This window comes from Gymnoscopelus microlampas (assembly GCF_963454915.1).
Source record: "Gymnoscopelus microlampas genome assembly, chromosome: 9".
NCBI lineage: Eukaryota > Metazoa > Chordata > Actinopteri > Myctophiformes > Myctophidae > Gymnoscopelus > Gymnoscopelus microlampas.
The window spans coordinates 3,013,155-3,039,643 of record NC_139946.1 but is presented as its reverse complement, the minus strand read 5'-3'; the positions used below and the strand labels follow the sequence as shown (position 1 = coordinate 3,039,643).

The 26,489-nt window shown below is 40.8% G+C and overlaps 1 protein-coding gene across 2 annotated transcripts; it reads right to left on the bottom strand.

Annotated features, from left to right (window-relative positions):
- Window positions 1-4,500: 4,500 nt before the first annotated feature.
- vamp4 (vesicle-associated membrane protein 4) lies at window positions 4,501-24,882 on the bottom strand. 2 transcript variants are annotated; one of them, XM_084067973.1, is made up of 8 exons: window positions 24,691-24,882; window positions 19,648-19,749; window positions 14,086-14,132; window positions 13,758-13,808; window positions 12,666-12,766; window positions 7,526-7,605; window positions 5,927-5,978; window positions 4,501-4,935 (listed from the first exon to the last, which is right to left on the bottom strand). In XM_084067973.1, the coding sequence occupies exons 2-8, from the start codon at window positions 19,711-19,713 to the stop codon at window positions 4,904-4,906; spliced, it is 429 nt and encodes a 142-aa protein (XP_083924099.1). In that variant the 5' UTR covers window positions 19,714-19,749; window positions 24,691-24,882; the 3' UTR covers window positions 4,501-4,903. The 2 variants fall into 2 exon arrangements, with proteins under 2 accessions (XP_083924099.1, XP_083924100.1); XM_084067974.1 differs by having other exon boundaries at window positions 24,711-24,721.
- Between the last annotated feature and the right edge of the window lie 1,607 nt (window positions 24,883-26,489).

The following is a 26,489-nucleotide window of genomic DNA, read 5'->3' as shown; positions in this document are numbered from 1 at the left end:
TCTCTCTCTCTCACACGCACACACACACAGTGGAGGGCTGCTGGCATGCCATTCGAACCCAAGTCGTTTCCCTGTTTCTGCTTTTAGGTCTCTTTCCTTAACTCTTCTCTCTACATCCTTAATTGCCTCTCCCACATAGGGTACGGTCCAACCAGACCAGCCAGAGTCCAGATGCCCTTTTAAAACCACCACTTTATTTTCAGAGGAACGGTACAGTATTTCACAGTCTGTCAATGCAACGTCAGAGAGTATAGTACATTGTTACAGAATCAATATTTACACCTCAAATAAATTACATGAAAAATAATAATAATAATAATGAAAGGAATGACAATATATAGAGAGTGGGGGCGTATATTATATAAGTATTCCAGTCACTAACTTTTAACTTCAAATTCCCTTAAAGGACAACTTTGTTTTTTTACAACCAAGGTTCATATTTTAGCTTGTAATTATAGTAAATAAAAGATAGATGAGTGTTATATTTTTTTCATTTACTGCTTTCTATAGTTTTAGCAATTTTCGCGATATTTTTTTACAGTGGGCGGGGGCATTCTGTCCGGTGGCTAAATATGCCTTTTTTGCACAATAAAAAAGGTCCTGTGGTCTTTGATGGCCAGATGTGAGTTATTGGGGGACTAGAAGAGCTACTGTAAATAATAATAAAGAAAATGCCAGGTTATTGTGTAAAAAAAGACACCGGACAGAATGCCCCCGTCCACTGTAAAAAAAAGATCGCGAAAATTGCTAAAACTATAGAAAGCAGTACATTTAAAATGTTTAACTCTCATCGTTTATTTACTTTAATTACAAGCTAAAACATAAACCTTGGTTGTAAAAAAAAAACAAAGTTGTCCTTTAAATCCCTAAATCACTTGTTGGGTAAAGTAAACACATTGTAACAGTATATGTTTGGATGAACTTCATCCTCAGTGGCGTCAGGGAATAACAGAGCATACATTCACTTCAAGCATCACGGTTACTGTCCAGCAGAAATGATGGAGGAGGGGGGGGGTGGGGCTCAATCGAAATAACTCAATAATACAGGATGGAACAATATTCATATTAAAACATAGAATGCGTTGTTTGGAGAGGAGAGGAGAGAGAGAGAGCCGTGGCTTAATGCCACTAGCAGGAAAGTAGGACAGCCGTGACCAAGTCGCCCCAGAGCTGAGGAGGGCCCGAGGGGGCTGGCGTTTGGGGGATGGCTGGGGGCATTGAGGTTCGGGATGCAGGGGGACACGAGCTATGGGAATGCACTAGAGTTCTGGAGGACTGGAGTTGAGCCGAGGTCCCGGCAAAGACGCGCTGTGATTTGGCCATTAGTCACTTTGAGTGGCAGTTTTGAGGGGGAAAACGCAGACCCCCCCACAACATGATTTTTACGATTCTGTACCTGTCGGTACATAACTCGGGACGGGGTGCTGAGTATGGCACAAAGCGAACTTCGCAACGTTCGGCACGGCAACTCGCACGCTTTTTAGCGCGCTCGGTGGTGCCTCTCGTGGCTCAAGTTCGCTTGAGACTGCGTCCCCTCCGTCCGCGGTCCAAAACTATACTTTATCGGCGAAAAAAAAGTAGTCTGCGGTTGTTTGATTAAGTAATGTCTCAAGCGGGAGTCGAACCCCGACTCCCGGGAGGTGTGGGTTGGGAGTCTAGTGATTAACGAGACAAGCCACTATAGCCGATACTGAGATTGGGTATTCGGGCTGTATTAGAATGTGACTACGCCCACTGTTCCCAACTCTTCTAACCCATTAAGGCCTGAGGCGATTCTTAAAAATGTTTTCTAAATCCTAACAGTTTTGAAAAAAAAAAAAAAAAAATAGCAGATCTACAAGTTCATAGCGCAGCACTCTGAACTTGCCGCGCTATGAACTTGTAGATCTGCTATTTTAAGAACGGCCCCGTCGTTCTTAATGGCGGGGCTTCTTAACTCTAGTGCATTCACATAGCTAGCGCAGAGGACATTCATAATCTGCATGTTTTGGTTTGGCATTATCCCCAGATGTGTGCAATGTAAATAAGCTAATTCAGAGGCAGAAAGCAAGGGGACAGAGTGTGGCACGTTTTCACAGAGAATGTTGTTGCCTCGACAGACGCAATCAATAGTCCGCACTCACTCACTCACAGCCTTTTTTTCCATGATTTACACACACAACAGCAGCACAGTAGTTAGAAGTACAGTACATACTCTGATTAATACTGTGCACTTTTAATAAATCATCGGACTATTCTTTGCCAGCTGCATGTTTTCACGTCTGCACCCCTCACTACACAATACTTTGGAATTGAGGCGTATTGTTTCTTTTATTCCTTTTGTAATAGTTCCATCTACTATGTCACACGAGGTCAGGTGAACACACACTTGAAGAGTGAACACAGTTTGTGTCAGGCACCCTTCTCTGTAGCCCCATTTAGAACCTCTCCCTCCGCTATGCAGCTCCGAGATGAGGTCGAACGTGGCCCGGTGCCGTTTTAGCAGGACATTGTCGCACATTTTCCACTTTATATGTTTCTTACCCCTTTCTGCACATCGTATCCAAAAAGTAAAGGTTTTCCGAAATGCTCTCAGATGTTTTAAGTTCTAGCTGGCAATAAAATCTATCCAACGAGTTGAAAAAAGTGTTTAAATAGCTTCTCTCCTCAGCCGGTTCCATAATGTTATGCATTAGAAGATGAAATTCAACATTTGACCAGTAGGGGAATCAGTAATGTCAACTCTGAGGGCGCAACTTCCGGGTATGTCTTAATTTTTTTTAGGAGAGAAGCTATTTAAACGCTTTTTTCAACTCGTTGGATAGATTTTATTGCGCGCTAGAACTTAAAACATCTGAGAGCATTTCAGAAAACCCTTACTTTTTGGATACGATGTGCAGAAAGGGATAAGAAACATGTAAAGTGGAAAATATTTATGGAAAATGGAAAATGTCCTGCTAAAACGGCACCGACAAACATGGAACCTCATCTCGGAGCTATACAGCGGAGGGAGAGGTTCCGATTGGAGCTACCTTCTTTGATGTTTCCAGAACAGGGCGCAAGTAAGCAAAAGGAGACACCTTTTCGCTTCGATCAATAAACTTTAAAAAGGTTGCTGCATGCCCTCAATTCAATTCTTTGTTATAAAGGGCGTGGCATGGGGAACGTGTTATCATTCACAAATTATTCCACTATTCCAAGATGCTATCTTGTACTGTTTTAAAAAGGAGGCACGGGAGCCACGGGCGGGGTCCCTTCCACAGAACGCCACGGCTGTTTTGTGTGGGAGGAGTTACCAGATATAGTTACTTCTTCGTCTTATGACGAATAGCGGAAAATAGCTGATCTATAAGCTCACGTCACAAACGTAGCGCGTTCTGAGCTTATAGATCTGATATTTTATTTTTTTAAAAACATTTTTGACAATGTTATAACAACATGGTTGAAAGTGGTAAACAAGCACAACTTAAAAGAAAACAGAACAAGGTGCGAGTTGGAGGGAGCCTGGGCTCCCTGTTTGTCCAAACAAAGCCAAAGCCCTGAATGTGATATGTGCCATCATGGAATGGAGTTTCTCCACACAATACAGTAGCATAAACATTTTTTTCATTAAAGCCTTTTCCTCTAATACGTCAGTGGTTCTCAACCTGTGGGTTGGGACCCCCGGAGGGGTCACCCCATGATTTTGGTGGGGGGGTCCACAGATGACAGTGATAAATGTAAAAAAAAAAAAGAATTGTACAAAAAAAAAAAAAAAAAGTAAAGAAAAGAAATGAAAAAAGATCAAAAAGAGGCAAACAATATGAAAATAGCTTGTAGCGAGGCGTTGTGAGCTTGTAGATCAGCTATTTTCACAATATTTATCTGTGGAACCATGTCAGACTAAATGTAAAGCCTCAACTCCTACAATTCCAAGTGCTTGTCAGGGTGGGGGGTCTATATGTCATTGGTTCTCAAATCTTTCTGGAATCAGGGGCCACTTTCTCGACAGCATTCGCGGCCCACCCATCTGACCCACTTTGTCAGCTGGGTGGGCCGTGTGTATGTTTATTCGAATGATCGATCAATCGACCGCTTTCCACCTCGGATCAACCTATGTGGTATACTATACGTTAAGTTCTTATTTATTGGTGTCACTTTTTTTTATATTAATGTTGTATTAAAATCATAAGTGTTTTGCCAATTATGCCACTTGCAATACCCCCCCCCCCCCCCCCCGCGGGCCCACAGGTTGAGAAACCAGTGCTCTATGTCAACCCTGCAACCTCATTTCAGAATTTTAAACTAAGCCCTCCTCCTCATCACCCCCCCATCCCCGTTCTAACAAGATGTTTTTTTTAACCCATTAAGACCTGAGGCCGATTCTGCAAAAAAGGACCGCCCAAAATTATATGTATTTGACCGCTGACCCCCCCCCCCCCCCCCCCCCATCTCAAAATATTTTCTTCCAGGGACCCCCCAGATGCAAAGATTTGAGTTAAAAATGTGAAATTTAACACAATACATATTCAAAAGATTTACACATATTTTCACGATTTTTCAAAAATAGCAGATCTACGAGCTCGTAGCGCGGCACTCGGTGCCGCAGATCTGCTATTTTTGAATAGCCAAAGTGTAAAGTAATGCTTTTTTTTTTTTAGCTCAAATCAAAAAGTGGACACAGATGCGTTCCAGGTCTTAATGGGTTGAAAGTGTGAAAATGCGCAACGATTGAGATCGGCAGTAAGGACGCGGTTCTGGAGGCCAGCAGGACCTAGTATAGTCCTAGAGAGGTTACAACGGGGCTGACATAGAGGAGAGGTGGTAGGGCTGGCTGGCTTGCGCCACCTAGCTGGTGTGGAGGACTGTGCGCAGGAGAGAGAAAGGGGCAAGGAGGAGAAAGTGTAGAGGAGAGATGTCCCCCCCCCCCCCTCTGTCCTCCTTGTCAGACACTGCGGTACCGCAGGATGACTGGAACTGGAAAGAAACGTACATACAGAGAGAGAGAGGAAGGATTTAGTGGCATGTTATGTTCTGGTTGCATAAGGACGGTCTAGGTATGTTCGGGTCCAATACCAGTGGTGGAAAGTAACTAAGTACATGTACTCAAGTACTGTTCTTGAGTAAGATTTTGAGGTACTTTTACTTTACTGGAGTATTTCCCATTTTCAATACTTTTACTTCTGCTCCACTACATCTCGGAGGCAAATATTATTAAAAGGTTAAAGCACTATATTCTGATAGTAATCATTGCTATAGAGTGTTTGTTCAGTAACAGGAGTCTCCCCGTCTCTCCAGCTCTTTAATGAACAATTAAAATACAAAATACATTTTCCGGTAGGTGTCAAAATCTCAGCCAATCAGGAGAAAGTACCCATTTTTAAGCTTCATTTTAATAGTGTTCCAGTTCCAATTTTTCCTGCTCATTTTTTAGTGTCATCACTTCCAATTTCACTTCTTTAATCTATATCCTGATTGAGCTCTCTATCCTGATTGGATAAAATTGGAAATGAAACTGAAACTAAAATGCGTTTTCTGTTTAATAAAGAGCTGGAGAGACATGGAGACTCCTTTTACTGAACAAATACTCTATAGCAATGAGTACTATCAGAATATAGAGCTATTTAACACTTATTTTAACCAAAGAAAATCACTTACCCTACCTTTAACCACTTCAGCCCTACAGTATATACATTTCAGCTATTTGAAAATAGGCGATCAACAAGCTCACAATGCGACGCATTGTGAGCTTGTAGATCTGCATTGAAAACGGTTGAAATGGGACATTCTGCACAATGACTACTTTCTACTTTTGGTACTTTAAGCACATTTTGATGACATTATTTTTGTACTTTTACTCTCAAGTACCCGGACTTCTACTTGTAACAAGAGTATTTCTACATTGCAGTATTGATACTTTTACTTAAGTACAAAGTACTTTTTTCCATCACTGTCCAATAATACTCACCAATGATAATCAGCAGGAGGGCAACCACTACCATGGCAATTATGATCTTCATCTGAGGAAACATGACGCATTAAACACATATAAGGCAAGGCAAGTGTATTTGTATTGCACATTGCAACTAGTGTTGATTTTGGCACCAAATTTTGATTCAGTTTTAGTCTTTTGAATAAAATTCCATTTAGTCATATTTTAGTCATCTGAAATGTTTTACTGTTAGTCTAGTTTTAGTCGACTAAATATCATAAGATTATAGTCGACTAACTCTACAGATGATTTAGTCGACTAAAATGTTTTGTGGCGGTGCCTTGATGGCGTCGTAATGGCAGATTTTACACTCGGTTGCATGCTGAAAATAGCCGATCTACAAGCTCACAACGCGTCGCAGCGCGACGCGTTGTGAGCTTGTAGATCGGCTATTTTCAGCATGCACACCCTAGCGCAACAAACCATAAAATAACTTGACTTTTAGTTACATTACATTACAGCCATTTAGCAGACGCTTTTATCCAAAGCGACTTACAATAAGTGCATTCAACATAGGTAGGGAACGAAACTACTAATCACCAGAAGTCTTAAGTGCATTTCCCGTAAAAACAAGCAACCAAGCAAGCAAGGGGCGGCCATAGCTGAGTGGTTAGTGAGCCCGCCTAGGGAGCCAGAGGCCCTGGTTGCCCCAGGTTCGATTCCAGGCCACGCCAGCATATGAGTCGATGAAATGAAATTTGTCCCTGAGCAAGACTCTTAACCCCTAATTGCTCACAGGTTCTCATTGGAAACAAGACCGCAAGGACTTTCACGAACGACCTGTTAAAAGGAATTATCCTTACCAAGAGTATACCTAGCGCTAAGTTGAAAGTGCAATATATCTGCTACCTACTTCCTTAAACAGATGAGACAAAATAGCAAAATCAAGTGAGCACGAGCTAATACAAAAAGTGTATCGACTAAACAAGATCCAATAAAACAGTACAACAATACAACAATAGTTCGTACAACTAGTTAACAACAAGTAAGCCAGGCAAAGAGGAAGGGTAGTGTTTCTTGAAGAGGTGGGTTTTCAGCCTGCGGCGAAAGATGGGCAGTGACTCTGCTGTCCTGACATCAGTGGGAAGTTCATTCCACCACTGTGGGGCCAGAACAGAAAAAAAGTCGTGACCGTGTGGATCGGCCAGAAGGACCCTTGAGTGACGAGGCAATCAGTCGCCCCGAGGTGGCAGACCGGAGTGGTCGGGCAGGGGTGTAGGCATCGACCATAGCCCGGAGGTAAGAGGGAGCTGTTCCTTTAACTGCCCTATAGGCTAGCACCAGGGTTTTAAACTGAATGCGAAATAGTTCTACTGGATCTCTTCTCCACTAGTCTCTCTCTAACGTTTTAGTCTAGTTTTTATTTGTTGACGAAATTGCCAATATATTTAGTCTTAGTTTTAGTCATCGTAGCTTAGTCTTTATTTAGTTTTGATTTCGTTTTCGGCAGTGAAAAAAAGGTAGTCGACGAACATTTTTCGTCATAGTTTTAGTTGACGAAATCAACACTGATTGCAACAACACTGCCTCTCTTTCTCTGGCACAATCACAATCACACCCACACACACACTATACCTTCATGTCTCTCCACCACATCCTCCTATGCAGCTGCTTGGAACGGCTACTGAAGGCAGACGCGTTGTCCGATAGGCTCTCTGGAACACAGGACAGACGTATACAACATATAAAAACAGCGGTACCTTCCTTAACCTTACTTAACACAATCGACTGTGTTCTACCTTGGATCAACCTATGTGGTATACTATACGTTAAGTTCTTATTTATTGGTGTCACTTTTTTTTATATTAACTCATTCACTGCCACAATGATTGCTTTCCGCGTTTGCCCACTGCCAGAGACTTACTCAGTACTCAGGAGCCGAGATACAGAATTTTTAAGTTTTAAGTTAACAAGGAAGTGGATGGGAGTCTAGATCTTCGAAAAATCATATCTCCTTGGTCTTTGGGTCAAATTTGGAAAAAAATAGAAAATAATAATAATTTTTATTATTATTATTTATTATTTTTATAATTAAAAAAACGTTTTTTACGTCAGTGGCAGTATTGCTTAATTACATCAATTACGTCAGAGGCAGTGAATGAGTTAATGTTGTATTAAAATCATAAGTGTTTTGCCAATTATTTTTTTGGGGGTGGCCCACATGTCATTTTAAGATTTCTTTGGCTATTCAAAAATAGCAGATTATACAAGCTCATAGCGCGGCACCGAGTGCCGCGCTATGAGCTTGTAGATCTGCTATTTTTGAAAAATCTTGACCATTTTGCGCAAATCTTTGAATAAACATATTTAAAGCCAACATTTGTTAACTCAAATCTTTGCTTCTGGGGCGTCCCTGGAACAACATATTTTACAAATGTTTGCTTTAAAAATATATATATATTCAATGATTTGCACACATTTTTATGATTTTTTCAAAAATAGCAGATCTAGATCTGCTTTTTTTTTTTACCGGTAATAGCCAAATAAATCTAAAATGACAGAGATGCGTTCCCGGATTGAATGGGTTAACTCCCATAGACTTCCACACATTAATCCCTGACAGTACTACTGGCAATGGAGCAGCCCCGCCCCCGAGTCATTTGGAGGATGCCATGCTCAAGGGCATCTCCAATCTCCACTGATTGTCGGCGACGGTGAAATAACACGATGAACTGTAAGCTGGCCGCGGACGGCTACGATGCTGATGTTTGTTTAGCTGTACTTGATGAAATAATGGATGGAGTGGGGAGTTATGTAAGCCTACGGCGTTCTTGGTGACATCACTCCCGTCCTCACGTCCAAATCCACAAAAATCAAAGTTTGGCAACGAAATGTCGCACCATAAATTGCCAAATTCATACGCAATGGAACGACAACAAAAAAAAAAGGACAAAAGACCTCTTGTCTCTTTTTCACATATCTCTCACAAAATCTCTCCCCATCTGTCTCTCTCTCTCTCCGTTTCCAAGATACTGGTGTTGACCTGTGTGCGCACGCGCGTGCGTGCGCGCGCGTGTGTTAACAATTCCCTGGCGTGCGGCTCTGCGCGGTCCAAGCTGTTCCTGGTTCAGATGCTCTGTCATGTGTCCGATGCCTCCCTCTCCATGTGCCTGTTAACGACCCGTCGCAACCACAAAGGGAAGCACTCTGCGTTCCGAGAAAGATGCTTGTTAATCCTAAGGAATTCTCTACGGTACACGGGCTACCTGCGGGCCAGGTCAGACACGCCTGCGGTTCGACAGTCGGTCGGTTGAGGTATTTTTTTTTTACTTTACTGGAGTATTTCCAATTTTAAGTACTTTTACTTCAACTCCACAGAGGCAAAGATTGTGCTTTTACTCCACTACAATTATTTGAAAACTTTAGTTACTAGTTACTTTGCAGATATCAATTATTACATTATAAAATACACACTAACCACTTTGGCCCTATTTTATACCTAGGCTATTTGAAAATAGCCGATCTACAAGCTATTTTCAAACATTTTTGTACTTTTACTATTGGTACTTTAAGTACATTTTGATACCAATACTTTTGTACTTTTACTCAAGTACATTTTGAATTCCATACTTTCACTTGTAACAGAGTACTACATTGCAGTATTGATACTTTTACTTAAGTAAAACATTTGAGTACTTTTTCCACCACTGCACGCGGGTACATGCGCTCAAATCCGCCAACGCGCAAACACACACAAACAAACACACACACACACACACACACACACACACACACACGTGTTTGCACACACAAATGTGTTCCAGATGTGAGGCAGGGGGCATTGTCTTGGCCGGGGGTTGGTGGACTGGACGTGAGAGGGAGAAGCAATTATAAAACATCTGCAGATGTTATGATGACTCCCTAATAGATGAGGCAACAAGAGACAGCACATCAACTTCATTTAACATGTGTTCTACGGCCACGAGAAGAAAAGGAGCCAGAACAAAAGTGGAAGGATTCTGTGTCTCTTGTGAAAGACTGTGGCTGAAAAAAAAAGCGATGTTATGGTGGAACCGAAACACATGTTTCACGTCTCCGTTAATGTACACGGAGGTGAGAGAGAGAGATCGGGGTTTGTGAGTGAGTTGCATGAGAGCTGGCAAATACCGCCAGACACACACCTGTTCAAACAATAAGCCTGGCCGTGTCATTAGCACCTTTGAAGTGGTGCGGAGAATTTTGACATGCTCCCGCTGTAAATATCCCCTGGGTCCTGTTGCTGAGACTTGGGGCCCTATTTTAGACGATATATGGCGCGCGGTCTATAACGCAGGGCGCAATTGCGTCGGGAGTGCGTTCAAACTCCAGTTGTGATAGTTAAATGGCGCGTTACCTGAGCGTAAAGTGAGGTGCACAGGGCAAAGGTGTTGTATTTAAACTCTGAATTAGTCATGGTTTTGGGAGGCGTTACTTTAATTAATCAAATCTGAGTGTTGGCTCCTATTACCTTTAAATAGCAGGTTACTGTCAAGGAAATTTGAAGTATGTAATATTGTTAATCTGAAAGAACTCTATAATGTGAATTTAGAACAAACCAATGTATAATTATACTACTTTGTCAGTTTCCCGCAGTCTGTGTGCCCCCACCCTGCTTCTATGAGACAAGCTGGCCCCTATGCAACATTTAAATTCTTTTGTTTTGTCATCATGCTTGTTGACTAAATTAACATCTCTATGTGAAAAACTGTGTGTGCATGGTGTTGAGGGGGTGTGTCTGAAACAGGCCTATTTAACCAGAGGTGGTACATGACCTCAGTGAGCCATGTTTTTGAGCACCCAGTACAGATTCCTCTTTGACATTACGCCTGCTTCATGCCCGTTGCCATTTAAATGACAGATGGCACGTTCCGTGCGCTGTCGGAGCCCCAATTACATATTGATGCTGAACTTACTACTGTACAGAGACAGGGGAGAAAAGCTAGGAGACTATGGATTCCTGGCATTCTTACATGACGGGCGGTATTTGAACATTGCAGCAATAAGTGTAGGGTACTTATTGAAATAAGCTGCATTAACTCTGATAGGTCTGAAAAACTATGTATTTTGTGGACAACATTGATATATATATATAACCGGTCATCATAGCATATTTTAGTGTCATCTTGGCCTATAACTCAGTCATGTTAAATGTGCTCCTCTAGTCTCCTATCCTCTCTCTCTATGCAAGGTCAAACTGGCTACAGGCTTTTTGTTTTGTACCTCGTCTCCTCGAGCTATGTCAATATTGCAGAAGGAAATGTTCTCAGAACACTTTAACTCTGTGTTCCTCCAACGCAATAACACTTCTTTCAGTGCCACTGAGTGACCGGGACAAGAGCCGAGGTCAAAGTGTTGACCCAGACACTTCGCTGGGTCACCTTCATCATCTACCATCATCGTCTTCATCTGACTTCATCAACTACATCACTCAGCCGCCAGTGAGAGGATTCCACCTCCGACGGTCGGATGCTCACGTGTCTGACATGATGTCTTATGCTCATGTTACCAAACTGATAACGGGGGTCATGTTAAAACCCCAGTCTTATTCCGTCTCTCGTGAGAGAGAGGTACGACCGATGATGCCACCTGTGATACTGTAACCTTCCATTCTCTCTCTCTGTCTGAATAGAAGATACAATATAATCAATATACCCAAATGGCTGCCTGTGTCCGTCTGGATTGTTCTTGTCGCCTTTCTGAAAGTTATCTGTACTTTATATGGGTGACAAGAAAAACAGATCCATCTCTCTTTCTCTCTCCTCATCGCTCAGGTATTCAAAGATGCACTGAGACATTCTTATTATTATTGTGAAATATATGTATAATCTGGCCCCACGTCATTAATTAATGTTTGAACCTCAAAGCGGAGTCCCTCGGCTCATGTTGAACTAGGGGTGGGACGATATATCGATATATCGCGATACTTTATCCCGCGATAAATAATCGATATTATTTATTTTTTTAAATCGATATTATTATTTTTTTTAGTTTTTTTTTTTAGTTTGTGATACGTTGTTTTTCCAACTCTGTATTTGTGTAATGATGATTTTTAACTGTTTGGTGCTATTTTATGTGTTTATGAATTTAATACAAGGACTATCGTGATATATATCGTTGGTGAAATTTCTTGCAATATATAACGAATATCGTGATATCGCAATATATCGAATCTTGTCGAATATCGTGATATCGCAATATATCGAATCTTGTCGAATATCGTGATATATATTGTTATCGTGGGCCTAATATCGTGATATATATCGTGAGGTAGCCATATCGTCCCACCCCTATGTTGAACATGAGGGTTGTGCCAAATTTGGAATGGATTTTGATTGCAAGCAGTGTGTGCGCATTGTGAACCCACCTACATGGATGGGGTCACACCATCTTAAATCACCATATTAATCTGAAATCACTCTCTAAATAGCAAGAAAATATCAGCGCCACCACTGCACTGGATTCAACACCAGCTCGCTGGCCAGTCTAAGGCGCAATCGAGTCGAGTCTTCTCACCTATGTAGGATAGCATTGGACCAGACAAACAACTCATTTTAAAACCAACACGCCCATGGGCGCGCGCAGATGAGCGCAAAACATTTGGCAATTATACAACATGGGCGCTGGGTGTGACAATGACACCCGAGTCAGTTGGAAACTAGCAATGGCGCCTGCATTCCTGCGTATGTTGTTGCCGCTTTACGCACACCGCGGTCTCCACATCTCTAACGCGTCTCACCTGACTTGTCCTGCAGGTCGTCCAGCCTCTCGCCCCTTTCTATCACCTTCGATATGTTCTCCTGCATCACATCGATGACCTCGTCAACCTGCGACTGCACGCTAAAGACACAAAAGATGGGATCGGAGAGACAGCGAAATTAAGACATGAAATGAAAAACAATGAGACACATCAAAGGCAAAAAGGTAAGGCTGGGGGGAAGGACAATATTCTATTTCTTGCATTAGGGCCACTCGCAGGGCCAGGGGGGTGAGACTGATGCGGTGGGTGTAGAGAGAGTGGTTGATGGGGCATTTGAAGTGGTAGGTTACGACAACTACTGTAGTACTCAGGCACTTATATTGCCCCTGTGATTCAGACTGCAAAAACATGTTTTAACAAGCATCTTTCTAGCACCTGTTGAATCAAATAAATCCTCCATCGTGGTCCTGCACATTGAAAAAAACAATCCTCTCCTTTGCAAGGATGAGTGCCAGACAACGGCTCGTGTAAAATCATAACACTGACTCACCACTTCTCGGCCGTAAAAGGAAATATGTGTTGTGTCGCAAAGAGACATTTTCAACCCGTCGGGACACTTTCAACACCTTGCTGACACACACACACACACACACCCACACTTTGAAGACTTGACCTCAAAAGGGTAGAGGTTGAGAAAGAGGCAAAGCGGCCGAACTCTGTTTGATATACACGATGCTTTCCAGGAAAGTGTGACAACAAGGGGCGGCACGTTAGTCTACCACATTACCAGAACATCAGATACGTCATGTGTTTCGATGGAGCATGGAGTACCAAAGGCAGGTGCCAGAAATGTCTCAACAATAACCTTCTCTGTTCTCTGGCTGTCTGTCTGCAACTGGGACTTTAATGTGGAAACAGTCTCAGGAGGACTTGGATGTGGGACTGACTGGAAGAGTGCTGTTACACATGGACCCACAACATCACCGGTGCGGTTAGTCAATCTGCTAGCAATCTGGTGCTCTTCTGGTAAACATTATTAGCTTGTTATGTAACACCAAATCTCCTCCACACTGGCAAGGCTATTCTGAGCTTTTGGTGCCGACCAGCGCGTACGGATGTTCTGTTACTTACTGTTTGATTTTGTCATTCTGAGGTCCAAATCGGGGACCAGTTGGTCCTCTCCTGGAAGACGAGGAGTGATCATGTTAAAGTGAGTGGACATAAAACCCCTCAAGATGTTGTACAAAAAAAGGTTATTATGACTTTATGATTACTACCATTACCATTAGTACCAATAACAGTAATGGTAAATAAAGTACAATAAATTGTACTGTGGTCAATTTCACATTACACAACAAATTTCGTAGTGCGTACTAATACTTTAATGTAGAATATATGTTGATATATTATGACCCAGAGGTCGAACAGAATATGTCAATACGTCAACAGAACAACGTACAGGAAGAAGTCTTCCTCCTCATCAGAGTCCTCCTCCAGCAGGTTCCTCTGTAAAAGACAAAAAGGCCAAAGGTCATTCACACACACACACACACACACACACACACACACACACACACACACACACACACACACACACACACACACACACACACACACACACACACACACACACACACACACACACACACACACACACACACACACACACACACACACATAACCACTGTGGCTTCGAATGACTCCTGTCTCCTCATCAGTGGAATGTCCATTTAGGACCAGTCAGACTGGTGAGTTACAGGACAGAAAATTCCAGTCCATATGGGAGAACATTCTTGGCATAAGTAACCAGTGCAACCAACAACTGACTGTATTGACACCTCCAGAAGCCTCATACAATAACTGCTGAAGGGGTCAATAGATCATACATGGGCAACTGGCGGCCCGGGGGCCACATGCGGCCCCCACCTTCACTTAATGCGGCCCGCAGGTTAATATTGGAATACTGATATATTATTTCAGCTGTTACAATTCCAAACATGCAAACATGACCCGCTTTAATTACTTCAGTCTGTATTAGACTTGACTAGTATAACATTTCTATTGTCTTTTTTATGTCCACTGTATTTATAGTTGAGTTCCTAAAGTTAACATTTATTACTAAATGCATTTGAAATTAAATAAAAAGGACACTTTTCAGGATTCCAATTCAAAAATAGCAAAACAAAATTCAGGATTCCAATTCAAAAGTAGCAAAAATAGCAGATCTACAAGTTCAAAACGTGTCGCACTGTGACGCGTTTCGAGCTCGTAGATCGGCTATTTTTGCTACTTTTGTGTGACATAGAATGGCCCGACAGACAGTATATGCTGTGTGGCCCTCTGGAGTGAGTGTGGAAATACAGTGGCCCTCTCCATCATCAAAGTTGCCCACCCCTGCAATAGATGCTTTTAAGTTAATGCTAATCAGAACGTCTTCAGAGTAACCAATAAAGTGCGACATGCAATTGTACTGTACTTGTGATGTGGTCATAAACGCCCCGCAAAGAAGAAAAAAGTCTTGTGATCTCTTGTGTTTTGCTTACAAAAGCTGATTTGCTTACAAAAGCTGTTCTTTTGAGTTTGACTTCTTTCAGACCTCAGATGGTCTCTAAAACTATAAACAGTGTTTCTCGTGATGGACATAAAAGACAGCTGGATACCGAATTGAGTTAGGAAGGAGACTAGAGTGAGAGCTTCAAAAGGTCTCTAGCAAGGCTGTCAAAAACATCTATATAACTACGACCAGGCCTCCTCTACCACTGCTGGCCACAGTAAGGGCAACAAAAGGCCCCCGCGTAAATCCTTATTCATAGAGACGGCACAGCAGCCAATCAGCCTGGACTGCCACATAAAACTCTTTCAGGTGGAGAGTTGGAGCACGAAGAGACAAACTGTCTCCGTCTCTGTTTCCCATCGAGTAGCAGTCATATGGACTTTGCCAGCTGTTACCGGGTAGGTAGGTTACACCTTTTATCCATCTATATATATATATATATATAGATATCTACATATTGCATCCACATACTCCATCTATAAGGCATAGGTAGGGCATCTTCTGATAAATCTGCAGTGGTGGAAAGTAACTAAGTACATTTACTGTATTTAAGTACAATTTTGAGGTATTTGTACTTTACTTTTCCAATTTCCAATACTTTTACTTCTACTCTACTACATCTCAGAGGCAAATATTGTACTTTTACTAGACTACAATTATTTGAAAACTTATAGTTACTAGTTACTTTGCAGATATAAATGATGATATTATGAAAAATACATTAACCACTTTAGCCCTATTTTATACCTAGGCTATTTGAAAATAGCCAATCTACAATCTACAAACGCGTCGCATCGCGACGCGTTGTGAGCTTGTAGATCTGCTATTTTCAAACATTTTTGTACTTTTACTTTAAATACATTTTATGATGACAATATTGTACTTTTACTCAAGTAAACGTTTTATTCTGGACTTTCACTTGTAACAGAGTATTTCTATATTGCAGTATTGATACGTTTACTTAAGTAAAGAATTTGAGTACTTTTTTCCACCACTGTAAATCTGTCATTAAAAAAAAAAAAAAACAGGTTGGACGAGGAAGTGCCTCCAGATAGGAGCCGATTCAGTGGCATCTGGTGCTGAAATGGCGTCTTATTCAAGGACGCTTAGTCAGCGATGTTAAACTGGCTGACAAAGGGGTCTAATCTGTGACCTTCCAGTCACAGGATGATCCATCTTATTCAGGACACTCTGCCAACACTGTAATCAAGATGACCGGAGGAGGAAGAATCCACATCTAGCAGCACGGTGGATTTAAGTCAGCCAACACCCTGACAAGATGTTTGATTAGAGAGCTATCCAACACACCTTCAATGTGAGAAAACATTGAAAGAATTGTGTCCAGATGATCATAGATAACTTTACGCGGTAAAGATGCCAACACTCTCCCACTGTATAAAAAAAAAACTCTTTCTGTCTGATATCCAGGAGTAGAGGTAAAAGGACAACTGGTAGCTATTATCAGATCTGAGGGGCATGGGGATGCAAACGGATGGCGTTGGAAGGGTGTTTGTTATGCAAGAGCCCGCCTGGGCTGGTGTGATTCCTTTTGATCAGCGTTCAACCGCAACGGCAAACCGAGTGACGCGCTTTAACCCATAAAGACCGGGGACACATCCGTGTCATTTTAAGATTTATTTGGCTATTCAAAAATAGCTACCAGCTTGAAGATCTGCTATTTTTGAAAAACCGTGGGAAAAAATATTTTTTTTTCTGTAGCGCACATTTTTAACTCCGTTACAACTTCTGGGGGGTCCCTGGAACAAAATATTTTGAGATGGGGGTCCGCGGGCCAAAATTCATATAATTTTGGGGGTCCTTGACATGAAATAGTTTGAGAACCACTGATTATAGCAACATTTAAAAAAAACAAAAAAACAACAACTAGGATTTAGAAGACATTTGTAGAATCCCCCCAGAAGCAAAGATTTGAGTTAAACATGTTTGCTTTAAAAAAAAGATATATATATATATATATTCAAAGATTTGCTAAAATTTTCACGTTTTTTTCAAAAATAGCAAATCTACAAGCGAGTGCCGCGCAATGAGCTTGTATACTGTATCTGCTATTTTTGAATAGCCAAAGAAATCTAAAAAAGACACAGGTTCTTTCCCGGTCTAAATGGGTTAAGAGGGGAGAAGAAAGAGGAAATCAACAGGGATTGGTTGGAGGATGTCTAGGAAGGTCATGGCACTGATGGCAGTGCTGATTAAGAGCAGATATTTGGCTTTAAGGATCCTGGAGAGGCTTCGACCTTCCTTCTGTTCTTACTCTCATCTCTGGCCCCCCTTTTGTCTATCCGCTCCATCTAATTTTCACACCACTTTAAAGGAGGAGTTCACCCAACAAAAATGACTTATTTTCTATCAATTGCACACCCTATGAAGCCTTGAATCCATGGATTCTTTTTTGTTTTTGTCGCATTCCTAAGCTAATAATTTGATTCCCGTCTCCTACCGGAAATACACACGGTCATCAAATGATTGTCTTAGGAATGCCACAAAAACAAAAATAAATCCATGAAATCAAGGCTTCATGGGGTGTGTAATTGATAGAAAATAAGTAATTTTTTTGGGTGAACTCCTCCTTTAACATTTTTTATTGGTGGTCTACAGCGGTGGTTCACATGGGATCTTGAGGGGGATCCAGGGGTCCCCAGAGATACATTATTTATAACTCATCTTCACGATGGTTAGATGTACGTACATGTACATACAGATAAGGAACGTACAGGAATGGCTGTTTTTTTATCAGAGTTTCACTGTACCTGGACAAAACAATACAAATAGGGGTGTGCCGATACACTAATTTCACCAAACGATACGATACGATATTTGGCTCACAACTTCGATACGATATCGATACGATACGCACTTTTTTTATTATGAAAATATATGGGGGAGAAAAAAAGTAAATGCAAACAAATAATTCTGTTTTTGCATTATTCAGTCATGCAAACTTGTAGCTTTTCAGCTACAATAGCCGTTTTTAATCCAAATAGGGCAATAGTGTGACACCTGACCCGAAAAAAAACAACATGTTGTCACCCTTTTCACCTCGGGGCTGTTTGCATGCCTGTTTATAATGATTGTTAAAAAAAAAAAAAAAAAAAAAAAACGATACATATCGTCACGAAAACGTATCGCGATATATCGTGGGACGATATATCGGCACACCCCTAAATACAAATGTTCTTAAACTGGGGTCCCAGGGATAAAAATATATCATCAAATGTATTATGAAATGGGGGTCCATGGCCTAATGCATGTAAAATAGAGGGTTGAGAAAAAGGTTTGCAAATCACTGGTTTATATGTTGTTAATATGTTGCTATTTGACTACTCTTGTACCCCTTCCAAAAAACTAGGGTACATACAGTACTGTTTACAGCAGGATTTTCCCCAGGGGGCCCTACTGACAAAGTGAATGAAGGGCCACACATTGGATTATTGAATTGAAACTTTAAACACATAGCGCTGAATTATGTTAAAACTGCATGAATTTGATACACGAAAATATTGACTAGCGAAGACAGTCGATCTACAAGCTCACCACGTGTTGCAGTAGATCAGCTATTTTCACTATTTTAAAATAATAAAAATGCCTAATAAGATGTCGCCGTGCAAAATGGGGCCCATTGCATTATGTTATAAATATGCATCCATGGCAGACTCTTTCACTGTTACATTAAAAATATTTAACATTTGAGTACATACGGATGGAATATGGAATATGGAAAGGTATGTACTCAAATGGTACATTTTTCAATGTCAAGTTAAATTAATTTCCATAATGCTGCCTTTTAAGATTTTAAGAGGGTCATTTCGTTTTTCTTTGAGGACTTCGAGGGCCGAATTGAGATGGTCCTTTAAAAGGTATGGTAAGTGATATTTTTTAGTTAAAACAAAAAGTATTTTGTTAAAAGGTTAAAATACTATATTCTGATAGTAATCATTGCTATAAAGTGTTTTTTCAGTAACAGATGTCTCCCTCTTTAATAAACAGAAAATACATTTTTCGGTAGGTGTCAAAATCTCAGCCAATCAGGATAAAGTACCCATTTTTAAGCTTAATTTGTATAGTGTTCCAGTTCCAATTTTGTCTGCTCATTTCTTAGTGTCATCACTTCCAATTTCACTTGTTTAATCTGTATCCTGATTGAGTTCTCTGTCCTGGTTGGATAAAATTGGAAATGAAACTGAAACGAAAATGCATTTTCTGTTTAATAAAGAGGTGGAGAGACAAGGAGACTCCTAATACTGAACAAACACTCTATAACAATGAGTACTATCACAATATAGAGCTATTTAACACTTATTTTAACCAAAGCAAATCACTTACCCTACCTTTAATTGTGCCTCTCTCCCCCTGTATCCCTTTAATAGTGAACCCCCTGCACTCAGTGACACTCTAAGATGTTGGGCTTTAAAACCACTCCTACGACCACTTCCTCCATTAGTGTCTCACCCTCTCGCTGCGGATGGATCCTGTGACCTCGTCATCATTGAGGTGTCGTTTAAACTTGGGGGGCATGTTTTCCTCGATCTGCTCCTCCCGCTCCGGCTCCCTCTGTAGGACAGTAGGAGAAGAGCATTAGTTAAAAGAGTTCTCTAACGCATTATGAGCTGGAGCACACCTGCTGCAACTGTAAAGGGGGCAGTGGGGGGGGGGGACCTCAAAACACATGCATACATGGCTCTATTTGCGGGGAAATTAGTATACCAGACAGCCGTCAAAATGAGGAATTCCTCTGATGTTTGTTTAGGTGTGTGTGTGAGTGATTTGATCAGGGCAGAGCCGCTGCCACGGACAGACCTTACCGGGGCTACACGTCGCAAAGTGTGGGAAACACCTCATCGCATATCCTTCCACATGAAATTCTAATTCACCCTCACCATTAACCCTTTGAGACCGGGAACGCATCTGTGTCATTTTAAGATTTCTTTGGCTATATAAAAATAGCAGATATACAAGCTGCTATTTTTTGAAAAATCGTGAAAATGTGTGCAAATCTTTAGTTTGAATATATATATGCTTTTTTTTTTAAAGCGAAAGTCTTTAACTCAAATCTTTGCTTTGAGAAAACAGTTTTTTTTCCTAAAGTTTTTCTTTTTCTTTTTTTTTTACTTATGTTGCTATATTATCAATGGTTTTCCAACTTTTTTCTTGTCAAGGACCCCCAAAATAATATGTATTTGTCTAATATGTAATAATAATATTTTGTTCCAGGAACCACCAGAAGCAAAGATTTGAGTTAAAAATGTATATAAAAGATTTGCACACAATTGTGCCGCGCTACGAGCTTGTAGATCTGCTATTTTTGAATAGCCAAAGAAATCTTAAAATGACAAACATATGTTCCCTTCCCGGCCTCAAAGGGTTAATGATTGAACAAATCTGGCCATTCGTTCACGGGTGGGTAAGTGATTTGAGGAAGGCCTCTTGGCAGTGACATTTCTTCAGCAGACTGGCCTGCTGGTCACAAGGCTCACCTCTTTCCTGGCAGAGCCCTGTCTGGAGAATATTTAGAAAGACTGTCTCCCCCCCCCCCCCCCCCCATTCAGCCATGCTGCACTGTGGTGGCAAAGTCAGATCCCTGTGCAAAACCAGGCATCTTTCCTAATTCCTATCCCATTAGAAATAGCAGAGATTAAACTAGCTTGATTCCAAACATTTCTTGTGTGACCAGCCAGAGAGCCTGGCCGTACAAAACAGGAAATTTCATCATGGCTCCTGACGTTTCTGGGCTAGGGCTGAACAATTGTGGGACGATTTGACATTGCAGTATTTTCTATTTTTGTTTTGTGTAATATTGCAATATACTGTAAAGAAAAACATTGACCCAACATAGACCCTGATGAAGACCTTCTAGGTCGAAACGCGTTGGTCATACTCATTTGCCTTGCTCTAAATAAATTCATACATCTTTTCACGTGAGACCTTGCCTTGGAATTATTTTCTCTGTAAGTCTGCATTTCACACCTTTTTGGCAAGCAGTGCCGTACTTCTTTGGAAATCCTTTTTTCTTATAAAGAAAAACATATTTGGTCAAAAGAGAAAAAGCAATGCATGCATCCTTTGCAATGTGACTGTACATAGGTACATTGCAATGTCGATGCCGAAATGATATATTGTGAAGCGTTAAGGTCATTACACACCGGCGAATATGCGAGTATACGCAAAATTCGGACTCGTTCCGAATAATTAAAAGACGCTTTTTCGCTTCGCTTTTTCGCTCCATGTAAGCTTGCATTGACTTTATAAGGTTTAAAAAAAAAACGTATTATTCGCATGAAAAAAAAAAACGCCCCGCTGTGTAACGACCTTAATGGTGCGTTCACACGGGCAGATTAAAAGATACAAAGATACAAAAATAAACAGCATCTTTGTCGGTGTGTTGCTTTGTATCTGTGTTGCTCAACGCGGTCGCTGACGTCATCAAACGTGCGGACATCGGAGCGACAGTTGTAGCTGTGTATCTTTGTATTCTGGAAGTTGAACCCTGCTCAACTTGAATTTGTAGCTTTGTCGCTAGAGAGCTACAGCTACAAACGTCGGATGTATCTTTGTATCTTCATGTCGCTGCTTTCCGTTGAAAATGAATGGTAGCATGTATCTTTTAATCTGCCCGTGTGAACGCACCATTACTCTGACCCTAAAACTTTAGCCTGGAAAACACACTGTTCTGCCAACTCCATCTCCTCCGTTTGCAGACATGGCATATAACCTTTCAACAGAAGTCCAGTGTTTCCCTGCAGCGAACTGCAATCACTGTCTGGGGCTAGTATATAGGGGGGGAAGTCAGTGCAACTCCACTCACACATACTCCACCGATACGACTTATGAGACTCTTAATACCATTGAATCCAGCTCAGCCTGAAACTGGGGGGTTTTGCAGTGTCCTTTTTCTGGCACCACCGTTGGAAAAGGGCCTTTCGGTGGCCAGGAGCAGCAGGGAACGTTCCGTAAACAGAGGAGGAGAAAGAGGCAGGGGACAGCACTCTATCTGAAGCAGAAAGAAAGAGAATAGGGCACAGAGAGCCAGAGAGAGAGAGAGAGAGAGGGCAGAAGAGAAGCCAAGTCTAAAATATTCTCTCTCTCTCTCTCTCTATCGTTGCAGAAAGCATATTTTAAATAGCTACTAGCTAGTCTACATGAAAAGAGACACTTCATACGATGCGATTCATACAAAACAATTGGCATGACAGAATTTGTCAAAGAGGCATTATACCTTGGAGTTGTTGTTAATGTTTTGGATTTAAGAACCGAATTGAAGTCCCACAATGTATCCAAACCATAGGGGGTGAGGATTATGGACCACTTATGATCACGATCGTATGAAGTGTTGAAGTAAATAAGAAAGAACAGAACAGAAGTAATCTATTGGCCATTAATCTACAAGGAATGAGGAACATTCAGAAAAAGGTGCAGCTTCCTAGAGAGTGGGACTTGCATTAGGTGAAGCTATACAGTCATTTCATCAGTTCAAGGTAGGGTAAGTGATTTTTTTTTTAAGGTTAAATGACTATATTCTGATAGTAATCATTGCTACAGAGCGTTTGTTCGGTCACAGGGGTCTCTCCAGCGCTTTAGTAAACACAATATAGTACATTTTCAGTTGGTGACACAATGTAAGCCAATCAGGACAGAGTACTGAAAATGCATTTTCTGTTTAAGAGTTGGAGAGACATGGAGACTCCTTTTACTGAACAAACACTCTATAGCAATGAGTACTATCAGAATACAGAGCTATTTAACACTTATTTTAACCAAAGAAAATCACTTACCCTACCTTTAAATAAACTGAGGATCTTACTGTGTTATAACAAACAGGCTCCTCTCAGATACCTCACACACGCACGCGCACACACACACACACACACACACACACACACACACACACACACACACACACACACACACACACACACACACACACACACACACACACACACACACACACACACACACACACACACACACACACACAAAGAAAGAGCAACACTGTATATTCTTTCAGTTACTCTCACAATATTGTTGTTGCACAGGCAATAAACGACAGACCAGCTCAGAATTATACTTAGTTATACTTTAGCCATAATGAAAAGCTATCGTTTACCACAAAGTTTTAGCCAGTGGTGGAAAAAGTACTCACATTTTTACTAAAATAAAAGTATCAATACTGTAATGTAGACATACTTTGTTTACAAGTAAAAGTGCAAGCTCACAGAGCTTGTAGATCTGCCGAAATATATATAGGGCTGAAGTGGTAAATGTATGTTTTGTAATAATAATCTAAATGTACAAGTAACTAAAGCCGTCAAATAATTGTAATGGAGTAATATAATATTTGAATCTGAGACGTTGTGGTCTAGGAGTAAAAGTCAAAGTACTGCAATTTGGAAAGACTCCAGTCTTTGTATGACGTTCTGTATAGTAGTGTGTATATCTGTCTGTCTCTTATATGTCATCATGATTTGTGTGCATGGGGATCTCATTTTAAACAAGCTCAGTGCTTTATGAGCCTTCCAGTTTAGTAGACCTTGTATTGTGAATCTATACTTCCATGTACTGTTGTTCTCATGTCTTACTAAATAAAGTACATCAATCAATCAATCAATCAATCAGTGGTGTAAAGTAACTAAGTACATGTACTTAAGTACAATGTTGAGGTATTTGTACTTTACTTGAGTATTTCCAATTTCCAATACTTTTACTTCTACTCCACTACATCTCAGAGGCAAATATTGTACTTTTAATCTTTGAAAACTTTAGTTACTAGTTACTTTGCAGATATCAATTATTATATTATTAAACATACATTAACCACTTTAACCCTATTTTATACACAGGCTATTTGAAAATAGCCGATCTACAAGCTCACAACGCGTCGCATCGCGGTGCGTTGTGAGCTTGTAGATCTGCTATTTTCAAATATTTAGTACTTTTACTTTTGGTACTTTAAGTACTTTTACTCAAGTACATTTTTAATTCTGGACTTTTACTTGTAACAGAGTATTTCTATATTGCAGTATTGGTACTTTTACTTAAGTAAAGAATTGGAGTACTTTTTCCACCACTCCTGTCTCTTATATGTCATCATGATTTGTGTGCATGGATCTCATCTTAAACAAGCTCAGTGCTTTATGAGACTTCCAGTTTTGTAGACCTTGTATTGTGAATCTGCACTGTTCCATGTACTGTTTCTCTCATGTTTACTAAATAAAGTACATCAATCAATCAATCAATCAATCAGTAAAGTAAAAAATAACACTGCTTGAGTAAATGTACTGCCACTGGTTTTAGCAAATGACAGCAATCCCTCTGTCTGACCCAAAGGCAAACACACCAGAGCATCATTCAGTCTGGGATCAGTGTTTACGTGTAGCCTACACACTGCTACTAGAAGCGTTAGCACTTCTTAATAATCTTTGCTCACAAACAGGCGGCCGATGCAGCTGACAAATCAATGCTAACTAAGCGGCTAACAGGCTAAGTCACTAGCTATACCTGCTGTTAGTTCTTCTCACCCAGGTCCACTTCTGTGTGGAGACGATCCAACACGAATCTCTCTCTTTTTTTAAAAGCTCAGTTATAAATCCGGGCTTTTCGGGGATCCGAGGCAAGCTGCAGAGTTATAACGTTATTGTATGATTTAGAACTGCAGGATGAGATATTATAACAGCTAATATAGCAGCTAACTGTGTTCTGTATGCTGTGGTGATCAGCTGACCAGGAACTGAACAACCAACACAAACAGCTGGAGAGAGAGAGAGAGAGAGAGAGAGAGAGAGAGAGAGAGAGAGAGAGAGAGAGAGAGAGAGAGAGAAGAGAGAGAGAAGAGAGAGAGAGAGAGAGAGAGAGAGAGAGAGAGAGAGAGAGAGAGAGAGAGAGAGTGACCAGTAAAGGACCACTGCACTGTGCCAGATGTGATTATAGGGCTGCATTTAAGCTGACGATTAATTGTCAATTTCTGTTAAAGGAGTTGTTCACCCCAAAAAAATACTTATTTTCAATCAATTGCGCACCCCATGAAGCCTTGAATCCATGGATTTATTTTTGTTTTTGTGGCATTCCTAAGCCAATAATTTGATTCCCGTCTCCTACCGGCTAATGTATCCGGTAGGAGACACAAAGTAGATTATTTGTGTCTCCTACCGGATACACACCCGGTCATCAAATTATTGGCTTAGGAATGCCACAAAAACAAAAATAAATCCATGAATTCAAGGCTTCATGGGGTGTGCAAGTGATAGAAAATAAGTCATTTTTTGGGTGAACTCCTCCTTTAACCTTTTTTTCCCCCGCAATCAAAAATTGCACAGGGCAGGAACTTAAATAACAAATACATTATTGACATATTTAATCATTTTATACACACAGCTGTAAGCTTGTAGATCAGCTATTTCTGTTTTTTTAAACATTTTAAAATGGGTGAACATTTTTTATACATATAAACGAGTATGCAAATATTATTGCGATTATCTCAAATAATTATCACTTCCTTCACAGGTGTTACCAATGTAATGATACAAATGAAGGCTCTGTTCCATAGCACAGTGGTTTCCACGACCCCCATAACTCTGAGAGTGTACAAATGGAACCAAATGGACCCTTCCGGGTCCATTTGGTTCCATTTGTACACTCTCAGAGTTAGACACCTGTAAGGGGCCATTTGGAAGCCCATGAGGGTCCCTGGACCCCAACTGTAGACCCACTGGTGTAACAGAGTGTTTCCAGTGGGCCAACATGCACAATATCAACACCCTGACTCTTGTTTGACCAAGAATGGAACAGAGTCTTCATTAGTATCATTGGTAACACCTGTGAATGTCTTCATAATATGGCTGCTGTGGATAGAGCCTATATAGACGATTATGTAATAATTGTGACAGGCCTGTCACGCCTGTGACATTGATCATAATATGGGACAAATTGACTGGCTGCGTTGGTGTGTTTTACTTAATTTTCACAATAACAAATATTGACTTGTGAGAACAAAACAAAAAAAGTATATTATATCATTTATGTTTTGTCTGAATTCGTCTTGGAGTGGTGCCCACTGCCCACAATGTAGGTGCCCATGCAGTCTCCCTGTATCCTAGGCATACGTTTTAATCCCTAAATCAGGGAGGTAGATATAATATACAGTGGTGGAAAGTAATTAAGTACATTTACTTACGTACTGTGCTTAAGTACAATTTTGAGATATTTGTACTTTACTGGAGTATTTCCAATTTCCAATAGCTTTTACTTCTACTCCACTACATCTCAGAGGCAAATATTATACTTTTACTCCACTACAATTA

Coding starts and splice junctions, on each gene's coding strand:
- vamp4 (XM_084067973.1), bottom strand. CDS start 19,713: ATGCCCCCCAAGTTTAAACGACACCTCAATGATGACGAGGTCACAGGA. Junction 12,767..13,757: donor CAGAATGACAAAATCAAACA/GTAAGTAACAGA, acceptor TTGTGTCTTTAG/CGTGCAGTCGCAGGTTGACG. Junction 4,936..5,926: donor CCTCCTGCTGATTATCATTG/GTGAGTATTATT, acceptor GTTTCTTTCCAG/TTCCAGTCATCCTGCGGTAC.